Source organism: Rhopalosiphum maidis, chromosome 2 (genome assembly GCF_003676215.2).
Source record: "Rhopalosiphum maidis isolate BTI-1 chromosome 2, ASM367621v3, whole genome shotgun sequence".
Lineage (NCBI taxonomy): Eukaryota > Metazoa > Arthropoda > Insecta > Hemiptera > Aphididae > Rhopalosiphum > Rhopalosiphum maidis.
This window is the reverse complement of record NC_040878.1, coordinates 41,024,851-41,046,976: the sequence shown is the minus strand read 5'-3', so window position 1 is coordinate 41,046,976 and position 22,126 is coordinate 41,024,851. Positions and strand designations below refer to the sequence as shown.

General features: G+C 27.0%; 2 protein-coding genes across 2 annotated transcripts; both read left to right on the top strand.

The window, feature by feature from the left end:
* The first annotated feature begins 13,775 nt into the window (after positions 1-13,775).
* On the top strand, positions 13,776-16,182 carry LOC113554955 (60S ribosomal protein L26). Its single transcript, XM_026959117.1, has 4 exons — positions 13,776-13,933; positions 14,110-14,291; positions 15,790-15,930; positions 15,992-16,182. The coding sequence occupies exons 2-4, from the start codon at positions 14,124-14,126 to the stop codon at positions 16,142-16,144; spliced, it is 462 nt and encodes a 153-aa protein (XP_026814918.1). The 5' UTR covers positions 13,776-13,933; positions 14,110-14,123; the 3' UTR covers positions 16,145-16,182.
* A 1,719-nt stretch (positions 16,183-17,901) lies between these two features.
* On the top strand, positions 17,902-21,564 carry LOC113552879 (glycosylphosphatidylinositol anchor attachment 1 protein). Its single transcript, XM_026955873.1, is given in 14 exon segments — positions 17,902-18,394; positions 18,460-18,637; positions 18,715-18,938; positions 19,238-19,397; positions 19,473-19,580; positions 19,652-19,860; positions 19,952-20,064; positions 20,127-20,146; positions 20,149-20,206; positions 20,292-20,395; positions 20,478-20,593; positions 20,661-20,860; positions 21,018-21,185; positions 21,255-21,564. Coding segments are annotated over 13 exon segments (1,911 nt in total). The 5' UTR covers positions 17,902-18,394; positions 18,460-18,495; the 3' UTR covers positions 21,544-21,564.
* The last annotated feature ends 562 nt before the right edge of the window (positions 21,565-22,126 follow it).

The window sequence follows — 22,126 nt, the reverse complement described above, 5'->3', positions numbered from 1 at the left end:
GGTTATATGTATTTTTTCAGTAAATTGATGTTCGTTTTTTTTTTTTTTTTTGGTGTAATTTGCGTAATAGGTATAGCGTAAACGTGCAACCTTATGAGCTTCTGACCATTTCCGTTTTTATTGTAGTTTGCTAAAAACTGCACAACTTTATTATATATTTTATAAATTAATATGAATAACCATTATACAGGTAAGGGCTGTAGATTAAATTAATAAAAAAAAATTTTATTTTTGTTATTTTATAGATGGACATTCACTATCTATTCAGTAATTATGTAATACCTATACACAGAATTAATTTTTCAAAATGTTTATTTATTTGAAGTCTTAATATTATTATTTAACTGAATATTTCCTTCAAATTATCTTTGTTTGATTGTTTTGTTAGTTCTCTTCTGTTATTTGGGCGGTATACACTCTTGTATTGTTGTATCTATAGTCTATATATTGTAGTCTTCAGATAGTGTGCTTGGAATTGTTTTTAAATTATATATATTTCTTTATGTTAAAAAATGTGATCGTATAATTTTGATTCTCCACAAACACTTAAAATATTATATTACAATAGTTTATAAATAAATAATATTTATATTATCTGTGTATATTCTATTAATAAAATAAATGAATATCCATAGGCGTAAATAAAAATATGTGTAAATTCAATGTTTTAAGTAAAGTAATAGATATATACAATATTTCTGTCAATATACAACTTGGCCAGCTTTTGTTAGTGTCTTTGTAAAATAAGAATTAATATAATAACTACTTGGAGTATTTTTATAATAAGTCAGAGAATATTTTTTTTCAAAACTATTTTACTGTAATACTTTATAAAACGTTAATATTTCTCATTTCTTGATGTAAATAATTATTTAATTGGTATTTAATAAAAAATGGTGCTTACTAGTTACGGTCAAAATCAAAAATTACATACTAGTTGTGGTCTACCAATTAAAAGGTTACCTACTAATTACGGTCACTGTTTGCGCTTTTATAACTCAATAGTGGGATAAAAGCACAAAAATAAATAAATATTTCTTAAATGTGTAGTATTTTTATGTTTCAAAAACAAGAGTGATCGACTTCAGTTAATAAACTACTGTGACGGTTAATAATCATTTAAGATTACTATACAGTATATTATATAGTATAACCTTACATCAAATGGTATTTAATAGCTCTAAAGTCAACTCCAATAAAAAAGCATGGTACATATCAACAACATTTCCGGATTGGATTACTTAAAAGCTGTCAGCTTCAAATTTCAAATTACATTTTTTAGATACTCATTATAATATCATATTAGTTACTACTAATAGATAATTTAAATTCTAAATTTTTTAACTCATTTTATTATCAGTGTAAAAGCTCAGTCTTTGCTGTGACCGCAACTTAGACATTACTTACAATTGTACCGACCGCAACTGTTATATGTGCTCATCTCAAAAACTATCAATGACCACAACTAGTATACAGCCATAAAAAAATGTATGCAAGGTAACTTATAAGATAAGAATAACAGTGTTAGGTAATTTTCCACACCACCTTTATTATTAAACGACGTACAATAACATTGTCCGTAATGTTTAATAAATTTATGAGGTATTACACGAGGCGCGTTTTTTTTATTGTGGTGTCCCCAGTAGGCCTAATCCACATTGTAAGTGAGAACGCATCATATGCAGGGGCGTATTTAGGTAGGGGCTTTGGGTACCGTCACAACAAATGTGTGCCATAGAGTTATAGAATACTGTAGTATTTATATAACACGGTGTTCTATGGTATTAAAAATTTCACCATTGCGCGGTGTAGAAGTTTTTAGTTTTTTTTTTTCTAGGGGAGAGGCGGCAAAATATGTCTTGCTCTTATTCTAAAATTCTTAAATACGCCACTGATCATATGAATGCATTCAAATAATAAAAAAAAATATACAATAACTTAAACTATGTAGATATCAATAATACTATAAGGAAACCTAGGAATAAAAATATGATTTTCGCTATTGTACATGCTACAAAAACGGGTAATGTGTGTAATATGTGTGTTGCCGGCCGGCGATAGTCTATGTGTTGGATGAATGGATGAGAGATGAGCGCTGACGCGTAAGGGGACAACTAAATAAAAATTATTATAATATAATAATATAATAACCTAACTTAACCTATACTATAATACAAACACATCCTGGCAACACTTGATGAGATGAGATGAGCTGCCAATCTTCCTCCGGGTTGAAACGAAGCAGAGTGCCGACACATTTCCCATCAGCTTTGTGACAAATTCTTCTTCACTAATAAATATAAATATTATATATTTATATATAGTATACTGTACCTACTATGATTCTAAAAATTATTATATAATAGTATAATACAAACAAATCCTTTCGACAGTTGATTATCAGCTGAATTTATTTTTGCTGCTGCCAAACGTCCTCCGTGTTGAAATACAACAATCAACTTTGCTGCCAATCTTCCTCCGGGTTGAAACGAAGCAGAGTGCCGACACATTTCCCATCAGCTTGGTGACAAATTCTTCTTCACTAATAAATATAAATATTATATATTTATATACAGTATACTGTACCTACTATGATTCTAAAAATTATTAAATAATACAAACAATTCCTTTCGACAGTTGATTATCAGTTGAATTTCTTTATGCCGCTGCCAGGCGTACTCCGCGTTGAAACGAAGCCCAATTCCGACACATTTTCCATAAGCTCAATGACAAATTCATCGTCGGTGAGTAGTCCATGATCCAGCTAAATGTTTGATTCCTATAAAACTACAAACTAATGTGCAGATTAAATGCAATAGAAAAACAATTTTAATATTTCAGAAATCTGTGTTGGTGTTCTTTTATTTTTGGATTTAAATTAATTTTAAATTTTATATTTATAATTTATCAGTTAAAAATGTAAACAAGAACTAAGAAGATTATAGTATATTGCAGTTTAACTTTCTGTTCGGTGGCCACCTTTTAAATTCCTCGCTCTCTTTTATAAGAAAGTTAAACAGCACAATAACTATAAAATATATAAATTTAAACATACACAAAGATGAACTAGCTGTGTAATGAGAAAAAAAATTGGAAATGTATCAACGTATTATTAAAATAAAAAGAACACCTAAAACCGTAGTACAGTATATTATCTGAAAAAAAATCCATAAAAGTTAAATATAATTTAAGTAAATATTCATAATATACTGTACTACTGTTCAAAAAATTATAGTATTAAACAAACACAGCCTTGCGACACTTGTTATTCAGATGTTATTGATGCTGCCGATCGTCCTCCGTGTTGAAATACAGTTCACACATTTTCCATCAACTTTGTGACAAATTCTTCTTCACTAATAAATATTATATATAGTATACTGTACCTACTACGATTTTAAAAATTATAATATAATACAAACAAATCCTTTCGACAGTTGATATTAAGATGAGCTTCTTATTGATGCTGCCAATCTTGCTCCAGGTTGAAATTATACAAGGATATAGCGTAATTATTTCAGTTTTGTTGTTTTTCCGATGTTAGAGCAAGATCTGAAATTTTTTGTTTTATTTTAATATTTACTACCCAAAATATCAAATAGACCATGTTTGCTACAAGAATTCATGACAAACAGAAAATAAACTACATAATTAAAATCATTATACATTTTTCGCTACGTCCAGGATCTAAGGTGTACTTAACGACTTTATTTTATTCTTGGCAATTTCATCATTAATGCGTGGTCAGTAACCTTTTTGAACTCACGGGCCACATTCACAAATTAAAAACAGTTAGCGGACCAGATAAAAATAAAAATTGTATATTCTTAAATTATTTACTATGGAAAAAAATATTGTCTAGAACTTTAAAATAATAAAATATAATTAAATAAAAAATGTGAGTGTTTTAGAATTTAAAACGGGTCGTATACAATAACCCGCCGGTTGCCGACCACTTCATTGGACTGGACAATCGGAAATAAAATATAGGTCTGTCATCGGGGTAATAGCTTGTAGAAGTCAATAAACATTTATTTTATTATACGTATAAATAGTAAATTTATTACTACCCCAATATGATAAGACAATATTAACCTACGTAAGTATCCTTCGACGCTTTTCGGTGAAATCAAGCTGTGCCATATTAATATTCAAACGCACACCGTCACCAAAGAAACAGCTAGTTTATTTCTTCATTCGCCTTCTTTATGCTTCGGAATGGAATTATTGAAATATTTTATGAAAATAAGAGTACTCGTCATGTACTGAAGGCTGTTGTTTGACGACTGTTCAATAAAATTATTAGAATTGTTAATCGTCTCCTACAAATGACAACGATTGTCGTTTGCCATGGATGATAAATATTATGTTTTTTTTATAGAACTCTTTGTGATTTAATAAGATTCATTATTATATTTCAGCTGCCTTGCATACGAAACTTTTGGTATCTAATTAATTTCATACTTAAAATCATAATAGTTGTATATTATCCTGAATGTTTTTTTAAATTATAATTTTATAACGGTTATTAACGGTTTTATACGGTTTGGCTAAACTAAATGATTAATAATTTTAAAATTATCAAATAACTATATTAATTCGTTTTTAATCACGCGCAGTATTTTAACCTAATCTTACATACCTATTACATTAGATGCAATTACCAATTACCTCTGTCTGTAGATATTGTGTCTGATGACACCTATCATAATAGAAAAAAAAAATTCATACATTTCGATTATTGTGATTTCTTGTAACAAATAGTACCTAATCACTAGTCAATGCTTTGGGAAATCAATTTACGTTTTAAACTTAAAATAAAATATATTAATTTTTATGAAAAATCCGCTACCCGGATAATGTAATCGATGTAGACGCATATTTTATTAATTTATGTATAAATTATATAGTACTGAACTTCAAACAGTCATAATATAAGTTTCCAATGAGCATTTTATTTTTGTTTTTGCATAAAAAAAACTAATGAGAATTCCTATAGAAAATTTTAAAAATGTTAAAAATTTGTAATAATAACAAAATAAAGAACATTGTATATAATATATAGTTTGAAATATTTTTAAAATAATAACATAAATAAGAAATATTCTCATAAAAAATTAGTTAAAACTTTAAGTTCTCGGTGTATAAGATTATTTGTTTTTAAACTATATAGTATATTATAGCCTATAACACAATATAAAAATTGTTTTACAAGAATTAGTTTTTTTTTTGGGATGAAAAATTAATACTCAATAAGTCATAAAATATTGAACTTCAATCATAAAAAAGAATGTGACTTTCCAGTAAACCTTTTATATTTGTTATATTTAAAAAAAACTAATGAGAATTACTATACTAAATTTATATATAAAAGACATTATTATATGAATATCTGATGAAAAAATAATTTGAAAATTGTATAGATTTAGACAAAATTTCACAAAATTTTGATTTTAAACGTTTATAAAATTACTTATTTGAAAATAAAATACAGGTTTAAATAATCGAAGTGGCAGCATGTACAAGTCAATAAATATTTGTTTAAAGTATAAATTTTTTACTACCCTAAAATTATAGGAAAATTAACCTGCGCAAGTATCCTTTGACTCTTTTTGGTGAAATCAAGCTGTGCCATATTAATGTTCAAACGTGCACCGTTGCCGAAGAAACAGCTAGTTTATTTCTTCATTCGCCTTCTTTACGCTTCGGAATGAAATTATTAAAATATTTTATGAAAACGAGAGAACTTGTCATGTACTGAAGGCTGTTGTTTGACGACTGTTCAATAAAATTATTAGAATTGTTAATCGTCTCTTACAGATGACAACGATTGTCGTTTGACATGGATGATAAATATAATAATAATGTTTTGTTTACAGAACTCTTTGTGATTTTATAGGATTTATTATTATTCTTCCAGCTGTCTTACATACGAAACTTTTGGTAATTAATTTCATACGTAAAATCATAATAATTGTATATTATTCTGAATTTTTTTTTAATTTTAATTTTATATCGTTTATTAACGGTTTTATACGGTTTGGCTGAACTAAATGATTAATAATTTTAAAAATATTAAAAAGTTTAATCATTAAACTGATATTACATACTAAATAGTTAATAGATTATGATCTAGGTATAATAAAGAAGGACTTACAAAATCAATAAAATTAATTTCTAAGTACAAGCAGTTATTCACATTCGACTCGTTATATACACATGTGACTTTATCATTCCCGTTTCGGTACAGTCTTGTTTAGGAATAATACATACCCACTCATACAATTTTTTACTGATTTTAAAATAATCAATAAGTTATAATGTTTATATGCTCAGATAATTTGAGATATTATTATATATATATAATAAATGCATCTATTTATGGTATTATGCTATTGTTATTTTATCCTATAAGTGTATAATCAAAATATTTTGAAAATTATAATATGTGTAAGAAATGCAAACATTAACATTTGTTAAAATTTTCAAATAACTATAGTAATTCGTTTTTAAATTACTACAAAAAACAAAAATAGGTTGAGGAGTAATAGTTATCACAGAAATATGAAATGAATATCTAATAATGTCATCAAAATTCAAAATTCAGAAAATTATAAAATATTAATGTGTCTTTTTGGAAAACTTTTTATATTTATTAGGGATAAAAAAAACTTATATTAGTCGGGTACTCGGCCAGTCAAAAATGAAAAATGCTAATTATACAATTAATATAAATATAAATTATTATATAAAATGGGTCTGGTAATATACTAATATGACGATTATGTATTTTCGGTCTCACGTATTTTATGCATCGCGCGTTCGGGAATAAAATATGCATACGTATACGTCACCCGGCGTGAATAGTAGAATAAAATATGTGCCTACGTTGATTACTTCGTCCGGGTAGCAGATTGTTCATATAAATGAATATATTTTATTTTAAGTTTAAAATGTAAATTTAATCCTAAAAAAGAATAAGAAAAAAACTTACGTAATCGTAGACTGTTCCAGGGAAACCGAGTTGTGTCAATCTTCAGTCTATACGTAGTAGTGCACCGCCGCCGAAGAAACTGCAAATTTTCTTCACATCGATCTTCATCGTGATTCTAAATGAGAATAAAAATACGTTTTATGAAAATAAATAGCACGAAATGAAAATGAGAGTAGTTGTCATGTACTTCAGTACTGTTCATTAAGACTGTTATAGAATTGTTAATCGTCTCTGACGAATGTCGTCGATTGTCGTATGCCACGGATGACGAATATTATAATATGATAAATCTATGTAGAACTCTTTGTGATATTATACGATCTATTTTTATATTTTAGCTGTTTGACATACGCAAAATTAAAACATATAAACTAGACCAAATCTTTATAGATATTGCAAAGTATCAATATTTTATTCTAATGAAGATGATTACAAATTATTTAATTTAATCTATGAAAATAGTGAACTAAATAAAAATAATTATATTATTAAGTATTTAAAAAAACAAATTATGATTAACATCGTTATGTTTCTAAGTCATTATTCCTGCATTATTTTGATTCTAATCACGCGCAGTGTTTTAACTTAATCTTACATACCTATTACATTAGATGCAATTACCTCTGTCTGTAGAATTTGTGTCTGAAGACACCTTTCATAATAGAAAAAAATTCATATATTTCGTTTATTGTGGTTTCTTGTAACAAATAGTACTTAGTCACTAGTCAATGCTTTGGAGAATCAATTTAATTTTTATACTTAAAATAAAATATAGTAATAATAATTTGAAAATTGTATAGATTTAGACAATATTTGTCAACATTTTGATTTTAAACGCTTATAAAAATATATCGTGACTATACATTTTTTATTACAGTAATTTAGTGACCGATGAGGAACACTGTATTAAAATTTAAATCATTTTTGCTATCAATAATTTTTATTGGCTTAAAAAACAAATACAAATTTTAATTATTTAAAATTGTTAAAATGTTTTTATAATTATACAATAAATAGGAAATCATAATGTATAGACAGTTGGTAAAATTTTCAACATTCTATAGTTAATATTTTTGAATTAAAACTTAGTAAATGAATTAATTTTGTCAAAATTATACAAGTATATAGCGTAATGATTCCAATTTTTCCGATATTATGACAAGATCTGAACTTTTTTATTTTATTTTTACAATTAACCACCCAAAGTACTAAATATATCATATTTGCTACAAGAATTCATAACAGATAGAAAAAAAACTTAATAATTTTAAAACCAATACACATTCATTGCTACGTCCAGGATCCAAGGTATAATTGACGAATTTATTTTATTATTGGCTATTTTTTAACTTTAACTTTTTAGAACTCTCATGCCATATTCATAAATTAAAAACAGTTTGTGGATCAGACAAAAATAAAAATTGTATATTCTTAAATTATTTACTATGAAAAAAAATATTATCTAGAACTTTAAAATAATAAAATATTAAAAAAAAGATTTCATCGTTTAAGAATTTAAAACGGGTCGTATGCAATAACCCGCCGGTTTCCAACCAACTGCATTGGAAGATCGGAAATAAAATATAGGTCTGTCATCGGGGTAACAGCTTGTACAAGACAATAAATATTTATTTAAAGTATAAAAATTAAATTTATTATTACCCTAAAATTATAGGAAAATTAACCCACGCAAGTATCCTTCGACGCTTTTCGGCGAAATCAAGCTGTGCCATATTAAAGTTCAAACGTGCACAGCCACCGAAGAAACAGCTAGTATATTTCTTCATTTATCTTCTTTACGCTTCAGAATGAAATCATTGAAATTTTTTATGAAAATGAGAGTACTTGTCATGTACTGAAGGCTGTCGATTGACGACTGTTCAATAAAATTATTAGAATGATTAATCGTCTCCTACAAATTACGACGATTATCGTTTACCATGGATGATAGATATTATAATAATATGATAGATCATATGTTTTATTTTTATAAAACTCTTTGTTATATTATATGATTTATTATTATATTTCAGCTGTTTTGCATACAAAACTTTTGGTTAATTAATTTCATATATATAATAATTGTATATCCTGAATTTTTTTTTAAATTATAATTTTATTATTTCAATAGTTGTTTGGTAAAATTTCTCACAAAAAAATAAGACCATCTTCGACCAGCATAATTTTACATTGTACATAATGCATTAATGCATTATACATTAAAAATTGAATTCAAATTGTACAAATTCATTATAGTGACATACTTAACCTAGTCTACATGTAGTATTGTAGTCACCTACTATAGTAGCAATACAGCAGTTTACGGTTTGGCTGAACTAAATTATTAATAATTTTAAAAATACTTAAAAGTTTAATCATTCAATTAATATTATATACTAAATAGTTAATAGATTATGATCTACGTATAATAAAAAAGGACTTACAAAATCAATAAAATTAATTTCTAAATACAAACAGTTATTCACATTCAACTCGTTACATACACATTTGACTTTATCATTCCCGTTTCGGTACCGTCCTGTTTAGGAATAATACATATCTACTCATACTATTTTTTACTGATTTTAAAATAATCAATAGGTTCTAATATTAATATGCTCAGATAATTTGCGATATTAATATATATATATGTAAAAAATGCATCTATTTATGGTATTATGCTATTGTTATTTTATCCTATAATCAAAATATTTTGAAAATTATAATATGTGTAAGAAATGCAAACATTAACATTTTGTAAAATTTTCAAATAACTACAGTTATTTGTTTTTAAATTACTACAAAAAAACAAAAATCGATTGAGCAGAAATAGTTATCACAGAAATATGAAATGAATATCCAATGTCTTAAAAATTCAAAATTTAGACAATTATAAAAAAATATTAATGCGTCTTTTCGGAGAACTTTTTATTTTTGTTAGGGATAAAAAAAACTTATATTAGTCAGGTACTCGGCCAGTTAAAAATAAAAAATGCTATTTATACAACTAATATAAATATAAATTATTATATAAAATGGGTTTGGTAATATACTAATATGACGATTATGTATTTTCGGTCTCACGTATTTTATGCATCGCGCGTTCGGAAATAAAATATGCATAGTGCATACGTGTACATCACCCGACGGGTGCAATAAGTATGTATTTATTTTATATCTAAAAAAGTAAATTAAAGCTCCAAAAGTATAGAAAATCAAACTCACGTAAACATCGTTTTTTTTGTGAAACTTAGTTGTGTCATATTTAATGTCCACATGTTCAGTAACCACATCGCCGACTTAGGAACACCTTTCCTCGTCAGTCTTTACCGCATTTCGAATCGAAGATATTGAGATATTTCATAAAAATAAACTGAATAGAACGGCATATGCGTGTAAAATATTATATATATTAAAGTACGGTTTAACGAATTGTACGTCTATTTTTTTCTCCGTTAAAATGATTACAACCGTCAATTGTCTCCGACGAATAGCGAAGATTGATGATTGCCATAGATGATAGATTAATATGATAGATCCATATCCAAAGATTATATACTGTATTATTATATTGTAATATTATTAGCCAGTCATTTAAATTTATTCGGGAGTCTGTCGTTCGAGAGACTCAATTGTGTATTTATACAAATTTTATATGCATGACAAGGCGGAGGGCCGGGCAGATGTTGTTCAGTACATTGAGACTAGACTCTTCAAAGTTTTTGCCATTGACATCGCATAAATTAGTTGTTGTTATCGATATTTTTCGCCCGTATTATTATTGAATGACATCCGTCTTCTCATTACTAATGTAAAAATATAATATAAAATATTATAATATTATCAATAATCAATATTAATATCGAAAACCATCATAATTATTTTCAAAATAGTTAAAAATATTAAATTATACTACAATTTTCTTCAAACTTTTTTATTGCTTTACTACTTTTTTGTTATGGTGAGTCGCCGTCTCAAAGACCCCTGACGAGCCGCCACTGCTAAGGTGTTAATAAGTTTATGGCATAAATAGCTTAATACTTATCTACATAATATTTTAAATACCTTCTCTGTTTGCGTTATAAATAATAATACACGAATTGGTGTCTTTAAATAATATAGACTTATAACTTAGAACAAAATAGACAAAACTATACCTATAATCGTTATTTTTCGTTAAAATATCCAGTTTTGTCAATATTCAAATTTGGTATGTACACGGGTATGAACTGGGGAAAATTCCCCAGAAATATTTATGGGTTGGTGGGTGATAATCAAAAATAGTTTGCTATGCAGTATCTTGTATGTATATAGTTAGAAATAAATATAGTACCATTCGAATGTAACAAACATTTTTTTAGTAGTTGGGTCTAACACCAGCATTTTTTCCCCATAAAATGAAATATAGCCACTGGACTTACGACTAACCTCTGAGACTGGGAGCGAGAAAATGAATAAAGTTAAAACTTTTTAGCAATAATAATAATATAATTGTAGCTTTAGTTGTATAATTATACTAAGTTATTTACTACTCGATAGGCTATTGTCTATATACTATAGAGCAGTGGTTCTCAATCTTTTTAGTACCACAACCCAAATTTCCCCCGAAAAATCTTTCGCAACCCACATGGTTTCACTTTTCAAAAAATAGTTATAAGAAACAAAATTTGTATTATATAAATATGTTTATATTTTTATTATGTATTTAGTATTTTATAGGTTTATAATCAATATATTTTTACAAATGTACTCTTAATGATGAGGTGTATGCGAAATGTGTACTTGTTTTCTGTTTTGGTTATTAACAGCATTGACATCATAATTCAAAAAATTGTTCGCGACCCACCAAAAATTGACTGACGGCCTACCATCAGTGGGTCGCAACCCACACTTTGAGAAACGCTGCTATAGAATATATTATACTCGTTAATACTTCTATACTAGGTACATATTTTGATATTTTGTGCACAGTGTTTTAGTGAAATAAAAAAAATGATGTAGTGCCAGATAAATATTTTTAATTTTATTTCACTATTACGACAAATACAATTTTAATGATCTGCACAAATATAATGATAGAGTTAAATTAATATACACAAATTTGGAATTTTACTAAACATTTCCGGTCGAGCCTATGGTGCGCACACCTATGTCAGAATATCTATCGTCCGTCTGACCTTGTTTAAAAATGTATGTAAACACTAAACGCAGTACGAATTAGGTATCTACTTATACATATACTTCTATTAAATACACGGCCGCACGGGAGTTTGTCCAACAAATGATACATTTAAAAAATTAAAACATAATGCCTATACATTTAAATTTGTATTATGATCAATCATCAGGCACCTTTTTCCAATTGCTGGGCTCTTTGGGCATGTGTGATCGATGAGGGATGGGGCCAGATCACCAACCGATAATCAATATTTATTACCGATAAATAAACTTATTTCGAGAAAAATCAAAGGATAATTGCTAATAGTATAATAATAATAATAAAAAAATTAAAAAATTAAAAACAATTTATAGTTAAATTAATCAAGTCTTTTTCTTATCTATCGCCACTTTATTTATCTGTTTTAATAAAATAGTACTCTGTTCAAGTTGTGGGGGCCCAATTATACCACTGCTCAGGGCTTCAAAAGATTAAAGACGGCCCTATCAATCATAGATGTAAAGTTTATCCTATTTTGATAAAAAAAAAAAATCAAAAAGTATTTATTACACAATATTGATCTAGTAAGAGCATAAAAAATAATTATTATAATAATATGTCAATCTCAAATCACACAAAAACTGAACAACCCCCAACCATGAGCATCTTTCGAATCAAGACAAGGCTAGTACACTACGTTATAATTTTTTAACCGTAGTCTTAGAAATATCTATAAGATAGTTCGAACCGTTTTTGGTATTATCGAACGACACAAAACATTAAAATAACTAACTTCTAACATTTAGACACAAAAAAGTTATATAACGGATCGCCACGCAACAATTATAATAGGTAAGAAAACTGCAATTTTATCGGAACATTACTGTTGTATAGTTAAAGTATTCCACATGTACCTTAATTTTTTTTCCCCATTTTCACTAGAAATATCAACTAATCAATGTACCTTTAAAAAAAAAATATTAACAGCTAGTATAATATACTATCGCATTCAAACCACACAAGACACAACACCAAATCATGAGCGTTGTTCGAATCGAAATGTCTAAATAGTCATTTATTTTATTATATTTAGTTATTATAAACAATAATAGGTATACCTATTCGCGATTTTTTTTGAAGTAAGACGATATGTAAATAATAAAATAAATGTATGATAAATTGATAATTACTTACTATATACATTTTAACTGTAAACTGTAATTAATATGAAATGATGAGGGAGGATAGCCAATAACGATGGAATCCAACATGTATAGTGAATAAGCGATATAGTCTAATTTGTGGGCTTAAAAGATTTACTAAAGCCACGGTCTAATCTATTTTACACTTAGTGTAGTCTATTAAGTAGGTACTCATTTCAGATTATCGTAATATCATCAAATGGTATTATGATATCGAGAAGAATTAATTGCACAGATACATGACAAAATATATTATAATATAAAATTTATTTTGCACAGATGTAAAAATATTTTTTAAATTTTTTCTTTCTCATTATATTTAATAAACCTGTCTGTGAACAGATGAAATTTAAAAAAAACATTTATAACATTTTTCAAACGTCTTTGGCAAAACAGCGTACGATCCGATCCGATGATAGCCGGCGATCAAAGTAGTTATCGCGTTTACCGTTGCCAACATCATTCTTATGCGTTGTGTTTACAAGTTTACAACCTTAAATTCAGTCCGCGTAGTGTGTAAGCGTAACATCTGATTACACTACTTTTCACTTGAACGTGATTTTGAGTGCCGCTGTAGAGGTATGTACAATTATTTTCATCCATTTTGATCGTAATATTTAAAAGCTTTTGACGTTTGAAATTGTTGTCGCCGCTTTAATAGTATCGTGGCGGTTTCGATTTCATCAATCGGCATATTTATTTTCGCGATACGAAAATTGTGACTTAGCACTCAACTGCTGCACTATTCGTTTCAGATACCCGCTAAAATATGAAGTTCAACATTTACAAAACGTCGTCGAGACGCAAGTCCCGCAAATTGCATTTCACAGCTCCATCGCACGTCAGGCGTCGCATCATGTCGGCGCCTCTTTCCAAAGAACTGAGGAGCAAGTACAACGTAAAGTCTATGCCTGTCCGCAAAGACGATGAAGTCCAGGTTAGTGTACCGATAACTTCTACTTTATTATAATAATATGTTTGGTTTTCACTAGTGTTTACATTCATTGCTAAACAGTTAGTAGTTCGATAGATCTGATCCATGAATCATATGATTTGGAAGGTATTTTCATTTGTTATTCGATGTTAAATTCTATTAAATGATTTTTTTTTAATTTTTCTACTCAATTTTATTTATGTGATAAGTGTTAATAGAAAAACAGTATCTACGCTCATCAATTATATCTGATTTGGTATTGTTTTAAAAATTAAATTTTCAACTATATACAATATATAGATACAAAACCAACATAACATACAGTATTTAAATGCCCACTTTAGTGGTCACTAGTTGATGAGGTCAATTTGTTTATTGAAACAAAAAATTAATAAATATAATCATGTTTAATTCTGAGAAATTTTGTCTATTGAGTGCTGTTAAAAAGACGATTGAATATTACTTAAAGCAATTTAACGTATAAAATAATTATTATTTATATTCATAATTAATTTTCATATGTACTTAAACTGATGAAGCAAAACCATTCTTTGAAACAGACGTATAACAAGTGCAATCAATTTTGTGTTACAGTTTTTGTAGCAGAATATATGATTGTAGGTGTTTTATCTGTTAAATGATATTGTAAAGGCTCTGATTTAACCATACCATAGTGAAATTTCATTAAAAAAACTTATCTTATTAAGTATATTTTTTTAAACATTCATAGTTCTGCTTATATAACTATTTCTTATTTATCAAATTTTATTTAAACTGATGAAGCAAAACCATTCTTTGAAACGGACGAATAACAAATACAATTAATTTTATGTTACAGTTTTTGTATCAAAATATTTGATTGTAGGCGTTTTATCTGTTAAATGATGTTATAAAGGCTCTGATTAAATATTGTTTTAAGTAATATTATTTGATAGGGATGAAATAATTATTTTACTTTTCACATTAAGGCTTTATTATTTATAAATTGTGTACCTGTTAGTGTGTTAAAAAATATTTTTTCTTACTACTTCTTTGCATACTTGTTAATTTTTATAAGTAAGTAATTGTATGTAATAAGTATTTGAACTGATGAAGCAAAACCATTCTTTGAAACAGACGAATAACAAGTACAAGCACTCTTATGTTACAGTTCTTGTAACACAATGACTGATTGTATAAGTTTTATCTGTTAGATGCTACTATAAAGGCTCTGATTAAATATAAATTATATTATATAAATGTTAAATAAGTATAACCAGTTTATTCCTTTGAAATTTAAATTTCCTTTGATTAATGTGATGAAGCAAAACCATTCTTTGAAACAGACGAATAACAAATACAATCGTTTTTTGGTTGCAGTTCTTGTAGTCAAATGAATGATTGTAGGAGTTTTATCTGTAAAATGATATTTCTAAGGCTCTGATTGATTATTAACTTTGAACAATTTATGGTTTGATTTTAGTCTATACTATTATTAAATTTATATTTTTAATATTTTCAGGTTGTAAGAGGACATTTTAGAGGTCAACAAGTTGGCAAAATTGTCCAAGTGTACAGGAAGAAATATGTCATCTACATTGAAAGGATCCAACGTGAGAAAGCTAATGGTGCCACTGTTTATGTTGGAATCCATCCTTCAAAGGTATTATTTAAAACTTATTTGTTAAATATTATAATCTATATATTTTCATATTGTTTTTTAGTGTGTCATTGTAAAACTGAAGTTGGACAAAGACCGCAAAAAGATCCTTGACAGAAGAGGCAAAGGCAGAGCTCAAGCATTGGCTCTTAAAGGAAAAGGAAAATACACTGAAGAATCTGCAGCAGCAGCCGCGATGGAAACAGCATCATCATAATAGTTATGATTTTTTCAATAAAAAACATAAAACAAATATTGTTTCTGTATTATTTAATTATCCTCAATTTAAAATTTAAATCCAACTTATAGTTCTTTCTTTTATAATTGTTTTAAATGCTAATACACCTAATAATAAAGTGTTGATTATAAATCAGTCTTAAAATACACTGTAACCATTGATTAAATGTTTAATCAATGCTGTAACTAACATGATTATTGTGATACTAAGACTTCAACACACTAAAAATGTGATAAATTGCCCTTTGTAAACATAATTAATGTTAATATTTAAATCGGGGTATACAAGCAAAACAAATCATTAATAATGAAATCATTTGTTAAAATACAGTAATTCTATTTTAGATAGATAATAATGATACATAGTTATCAATCTTTATACTAATTAAAATGTCTTACTAAAATAATGGATATGGTAAATTTAATATTTATTTTAATTATCTACTTTTGGTAAAAAATATATTTTTGTTATTTCACTACACATATAAGGTTATAAACCTTAATAGATAATGTCAAAAGACTAGGCTAATTAATGACTTGGTTTCAAACAATTTTTTTAATTTTACTAAATCTTGTATGATTTGATAGTAAATAATTTTTTATGAGACATGAGGATATCTAAATGAGCTATGCGTATAAATCATTTGTAAAAGTTAATAGATTCTATCTTATTAGTAAATCATTGAACAATTTTGGTATTTTTAGGTTATTCTGCCTATAGGCTCTTCGATTTCCTACCTTTCTTCTTATCATTCCTAGGATTATTTCTAAACATATTTTAACATAAAATTTCTTATTATCTTCTATATTATACAGGAACACGGGATGAACAGAATTTATACCCATTTTGATGTCTCTTAAATTAATAGATTCCATAATTTTGTTATTTTTTATGAGGTTCACCACTCACGGACACAAAGACTAGTTAAAGTATTTAATATTTTAGTAAAACAGTAGTATATTTTTCTGGAAATTTTGACGTTTCAACATTGTTTTTCATTAATCTCATGATTTATAATATTTTTTCTAGTTTCGAGAAAAATTGTAAATTATTAAGTAATACCATACGGACTTGTGGACTGATGAGTATAATATATAAACATCATAATTATATATATCTTTAAAATTGTTAACTAATAACATTCGTCGTTGATGTTTTAATTGATCAATACAAAAATAAAATATATTACTTATTTAAAATCTATAATATTGCTAGTTGTTACATCAACTTATAAAATAATTATATATATAAAAAAAGGTTTTTAATCAATTTTTTTTAGTTATTAAAAAATTTAAATTTGTTAGAAATAGAAGTATGCATTTATAATTATTTTCAGGTTGCTACTAGAAAAATTTAAATCTTTATTATCTACTAGCCTTATTTATCAAAATCAAAATTTACATTATTTTGTAAACATTTAAATATAGAACACATATAAAAAAAATTGTGAATAGGTTAGGTACCTAATTTGTAAACCTTATGATGAGTTATTTTATTTTATATTTTCAAGATTATTATCTAATAATTAGCAAATGACAAAATATTTTGTCATGAATAAGCATTCATTGAAAATTATTAACTAGGTTAACTTAATTAATAGCTCGAGCCCCGGCTAGCGGTTAATAAATAATAATAGGTCTATGCTAATGAATGGCAATTCAGTAAGAATTTTTTCTTTTAAAAAAAACATTGATAATAACATTAATAACAGAGAAGTCCATAAGATTACAGATATCTGTAATCTTCATTCTCCATGGTGAAGCATAGAACTTAGACCTTACATGAAGGTCTATGTGGTGAAGTCCGTTTCAAAATTGTTTATCTCATGCAGTTTTATCTTCATAGTTTATCACGATTAACAACAGTAAACTAAAGTAATCAAACTGACCATTGACCAACGACCAACACCGGCAACGGCGGCAATACTCCTCAACAAGACGCCCAAGACAGCAATATTCTGCTATAATCTTTTTTTTCATTAGCGTGACTACAGACTAAATATTAAGACTGAAGAGTAAAATTCAATTCTCGTCGTACTTGAGCTACACTGGTGTAGATAAAGTTTCATGTTTCTAGTTTTTAATTTTATGTGTTGATATATGTTTCATACGACTTATTCGTCGTGACTCTGGTAATCAAATTATTACATCTATATTATGATGGATAAAAAGAACGTACCTATACATTTCTATTTACGAGCATAATATCATTCGAGAATATCTTCAAACTGTTAGTTTAATTTGTGATTCATTACAAAAACTAGATTATCTAATAAATGATACTAATTTTTTTAGAATAAAAAGGCAAAACTAGGTACCTACTTCACTAAAATGGGTTTATTGACCGATCCATCAGTTGGTCACGGTGCGTTGACCAGCATATTTGTTCGACATCACAATCGTTTTTGTGTATTAATGTATATTGTATCTGTGGTACTGTTTTGTATGCTGGCACACCATAGTTTAAGCTCACGTGAGTTTAATGTTTCATTTTTAATAAGCAATTTTTTATGAATGATAAATAACTGATGATAATACTTGTTATTTCAGAAACTTATTTTTCTGAAAACGCCCTTCTTCCCGGATTGGTAAAAGGCCAGTTGAACGACAATACTGGATCATCATACAGAGATCATTTTAGAGAACTTAATGCTGAAGCACAACATTATGAAAATGAAACACCTCATGCATACTTGATCTCAAAATTTAAAAATTTACGGCTTGAAACTTACTCTCATAATTTTACATTAAATTATCCTTTAAAAAATAACACAGTAAGTTCAAAAATCAAATATATAAATTATAATATAATCAGTGGTGGCACAAAGGTAGATTTGTGAATCAATGGGTTGGTAGGTGGGTTGACAAAATCTTAATGGGACTCGTGAAGTATAATATCTTACGCCATCAATATACATAATTATTATGAATATTATTATACTTTTGATTTATTAAAAAATAATTTAATTTACAAAGTTTAATAATTTATTAGATTTATTTATGAACCATAAGTAAATCATCATTATTATAATATGACATACAAATTATATTGTAGATATAAATAATTTTATAGAAATATACTGGACGTAATGTATATGGTATTCTTCGAGCACCTAGAAGTGCTAGTATCGAATCAATAGTGTTAAGTGTGCCATACAGATCTCCGTCAAGTGTTTTTCACAGTACTCTACCTGGTCTTGCTGTTATGTTTCAAATTGCTCAGTTCTTTCGCCGTATGTACATTTACATAATCAAAATTAATATACATTTTTTAATTGAGTTTTTGATAAAGTATGATTTTTCAACAGATCAAATCTATTGGGCAAAAGATATTATATTTTTAGTAACTGAACATGAACAACTGGGAATGCAAGCATGGTTAGAGGCATATCATGGAACTTCCTGTGGTTCACTTGGTAATTACATTATTTGGTTATATTAGTAGTGCTAAGTTAATAATCAAATATAATTTAAAATACCAATGTAGGTGTGTTAGACTCTGGAAAGTTAAGTGGCCGTGCAGGTGCCATTCAAGCTGCTATTAATTTGGAAATTCATTCTGACAAAATTGATCATATTGACATTAAATTGTCTGGATTAAATGGCCAATTGCCCAATTTAGATTTGGTTAATTTGGCTCATAGATTATGCAACAAAGAATCTGTTAGACATACATTTAACAATGTAGATGGTGGAGTATGTATTTAGTTTTAATTACTAAATAATACATTTATTTTAGTTTGATAATAGTTTTCATTGTTTTAAAGTAATTAAATATTTTTATTAGGCTATTGGTCGTAATAAAGTCAACTCTTATTACACAAATTTGAGCACAATGTTGTCAATGGTAATGACTCAAGCTATGGGAGTGCCTGATGGTAACCATGGTCTTTTTCATAGGTGAAATTTAACTAGATATTTTATTATTTACTTTTATTCACATGTACATACATTTTTTCTAGGTTTGGTATTGAAGCAATAACTTAGAAGGATATGAAAAAGAAGGACGAGGCATTTATTCCAGTGTATTACAAGTTGGAAGGTATGCCATAAGATATTAAATATTACAAATATATAACTTTTAATGTCATTATTATTAGTTTTTAAATTTATTCCTTTCTTAAAAGGGTTATTGAAGGCATGTTCCGTAGCTTGAATAATCTACTTGAAAGATTTCATCAGTCATTTTTTTTTTATCTACTACCTTCTACTGATAGATATGTTTCAATTGGTAAGTACAATAATAATATATATAAAAGTAACTTGAATTTATTGAAATTACACATTTTCAAAAGAGTAAAATGTTTTATTAGGTTTATACATGCCTTGTTTGGTATTACTTGTCGGTGCTTTGTTTTTGAAAGCTTTCTCAACTTGGATTCAACATTCTTCTGAACATAAGCCGGGTGATTTGTTAGCACAAGCTACTGTATGAACACCTCTAAGTTATATAGATAGTTTATGTAGTTAACTTTTGAAAAATTGTATTTATTTAGATTCCTGAACACTTAAATGTTGGAATGGTCAGTGTAATTACATTGGGTTCTCATGTCTTTGGTTTGTTGTTATTACCAAATTTAGCACCAGCATATTTTACACATTTTTGGAATCATATACCAACAAGTCGTGCAGTATTACTAGGTTATGGTTCATTATCTTTAACCATTATTTTTCTTCTACCAGTAATAATAAAAAAGTTAGTAAAAGTTATAGTTATAAATAATTTATTTTAAATGAAATATAATGTAGGAAGTTATTTTTAATGTACTACACTTAAATGAATTGCCTCATTTAATTTTTATGTTTAGTTCAAAATTCAAGTATTTGCCTTAAATTTATATTATTGTTTATAGATGTCTAAATTCATTCAAATCTTCAAATTGGGTATTGTTACATGTAATTTGTTTATTAGAACTTGGAATTGGTCTGTTATGTGTTTCAATGCATAATTTTTCGCTCGGATATTTAATTGCTCTTGTGTATGTTCTACCTGCAGTTTGCACTAAATCTAGTCAAAACAGGTATGCAAAATAACTAATATTATTGAATCCATCTCTAGATGTTTTAATGTTCTTTAATTTCTGTTTCAGTTTTATAGTAAAATGCCTTTGGTTACTTGTGCATCCTATGTACTTACTGTTTTGGATTAGTATATATTTCACTTATACGATATATAAATATGAAATATCGATTACTGATTATTTTACCAATGTAGTAGAGGTATCGAGCCAATGGATGGTAATGTCAACAGTTGATAACATGATTTATGGTAATTGGGCATTTACAGTTGGTGTACTGTTATTGTTGCCAGTTTGGACAGCATTTTGGTGTCTTATGTTCCTTCCAACAGTTGTTTCAAAAAAAATGAAGACAGAATAAATAAAAAATAATACGTGTTCATTTAATCTTTTTTTTATTCAATAATTTATTTACAAAATAATTTTTAAGCAATAAAAAAGATCAATATATAAACCATTTATGTTATATTAACTAAAATCATTATATTATTCTAGTAGGAGTGAGTGCGGGTATTATTATATAATATGTATATATTTATTATGTGCCTTGGCGTTCAGTCATAATATGAAAATCAATGAACATCATGATTTTACATAGTTATAAGGTAACAAAATTCATTTAGAAAATAAAATTTGTTCATGATTAAGTTATAGTAGAAAAAATAATATAATACTGAAACAGGACACTTTAAGCATTATTATAAAAAACATAGCTTAAATTTGGGTAGGTAGGAACTATTTATTAGAAGAATATAATTTAAATTAAAAGTATTGAACTATTTATTATTATTTGGGAAAAATTAAGGGATTAGTATACCAGGCTTAAAAATCACAGGACATAATTGGTTGTTCCCAATATTGTCAGATATTACAAATTATGTATAATAAAAAAAAAAAAATACATGTAATGATAATAATATAATAAAAAAATAAAATAAAAATGG

Bases quoted from the DNA above. Each gene is read 5' to 3' on its own strand.
- LOC113554955 (XM_026959117.1), top strand. From the start codon at position 14,124: ATGAAGTTCAACATTTACAAAACGTCGTCGAGACGCAAGTCCCGCAAA. The intron at 14,292-15,789 runs GTTAGTGTACCG...TAATATTTTCAG, and splicing joins GCAAAGACGATGAAGTCCAG to GTTGTAAGAGGACATTTTAG. The intron at 15,931-15,991 runs GTATTATTTAAA...ATTGTTTTTTAG, and splicing joins TTGGAATCCATCCTTCAAAG to TGTGTCATTGTAAAACTGAA.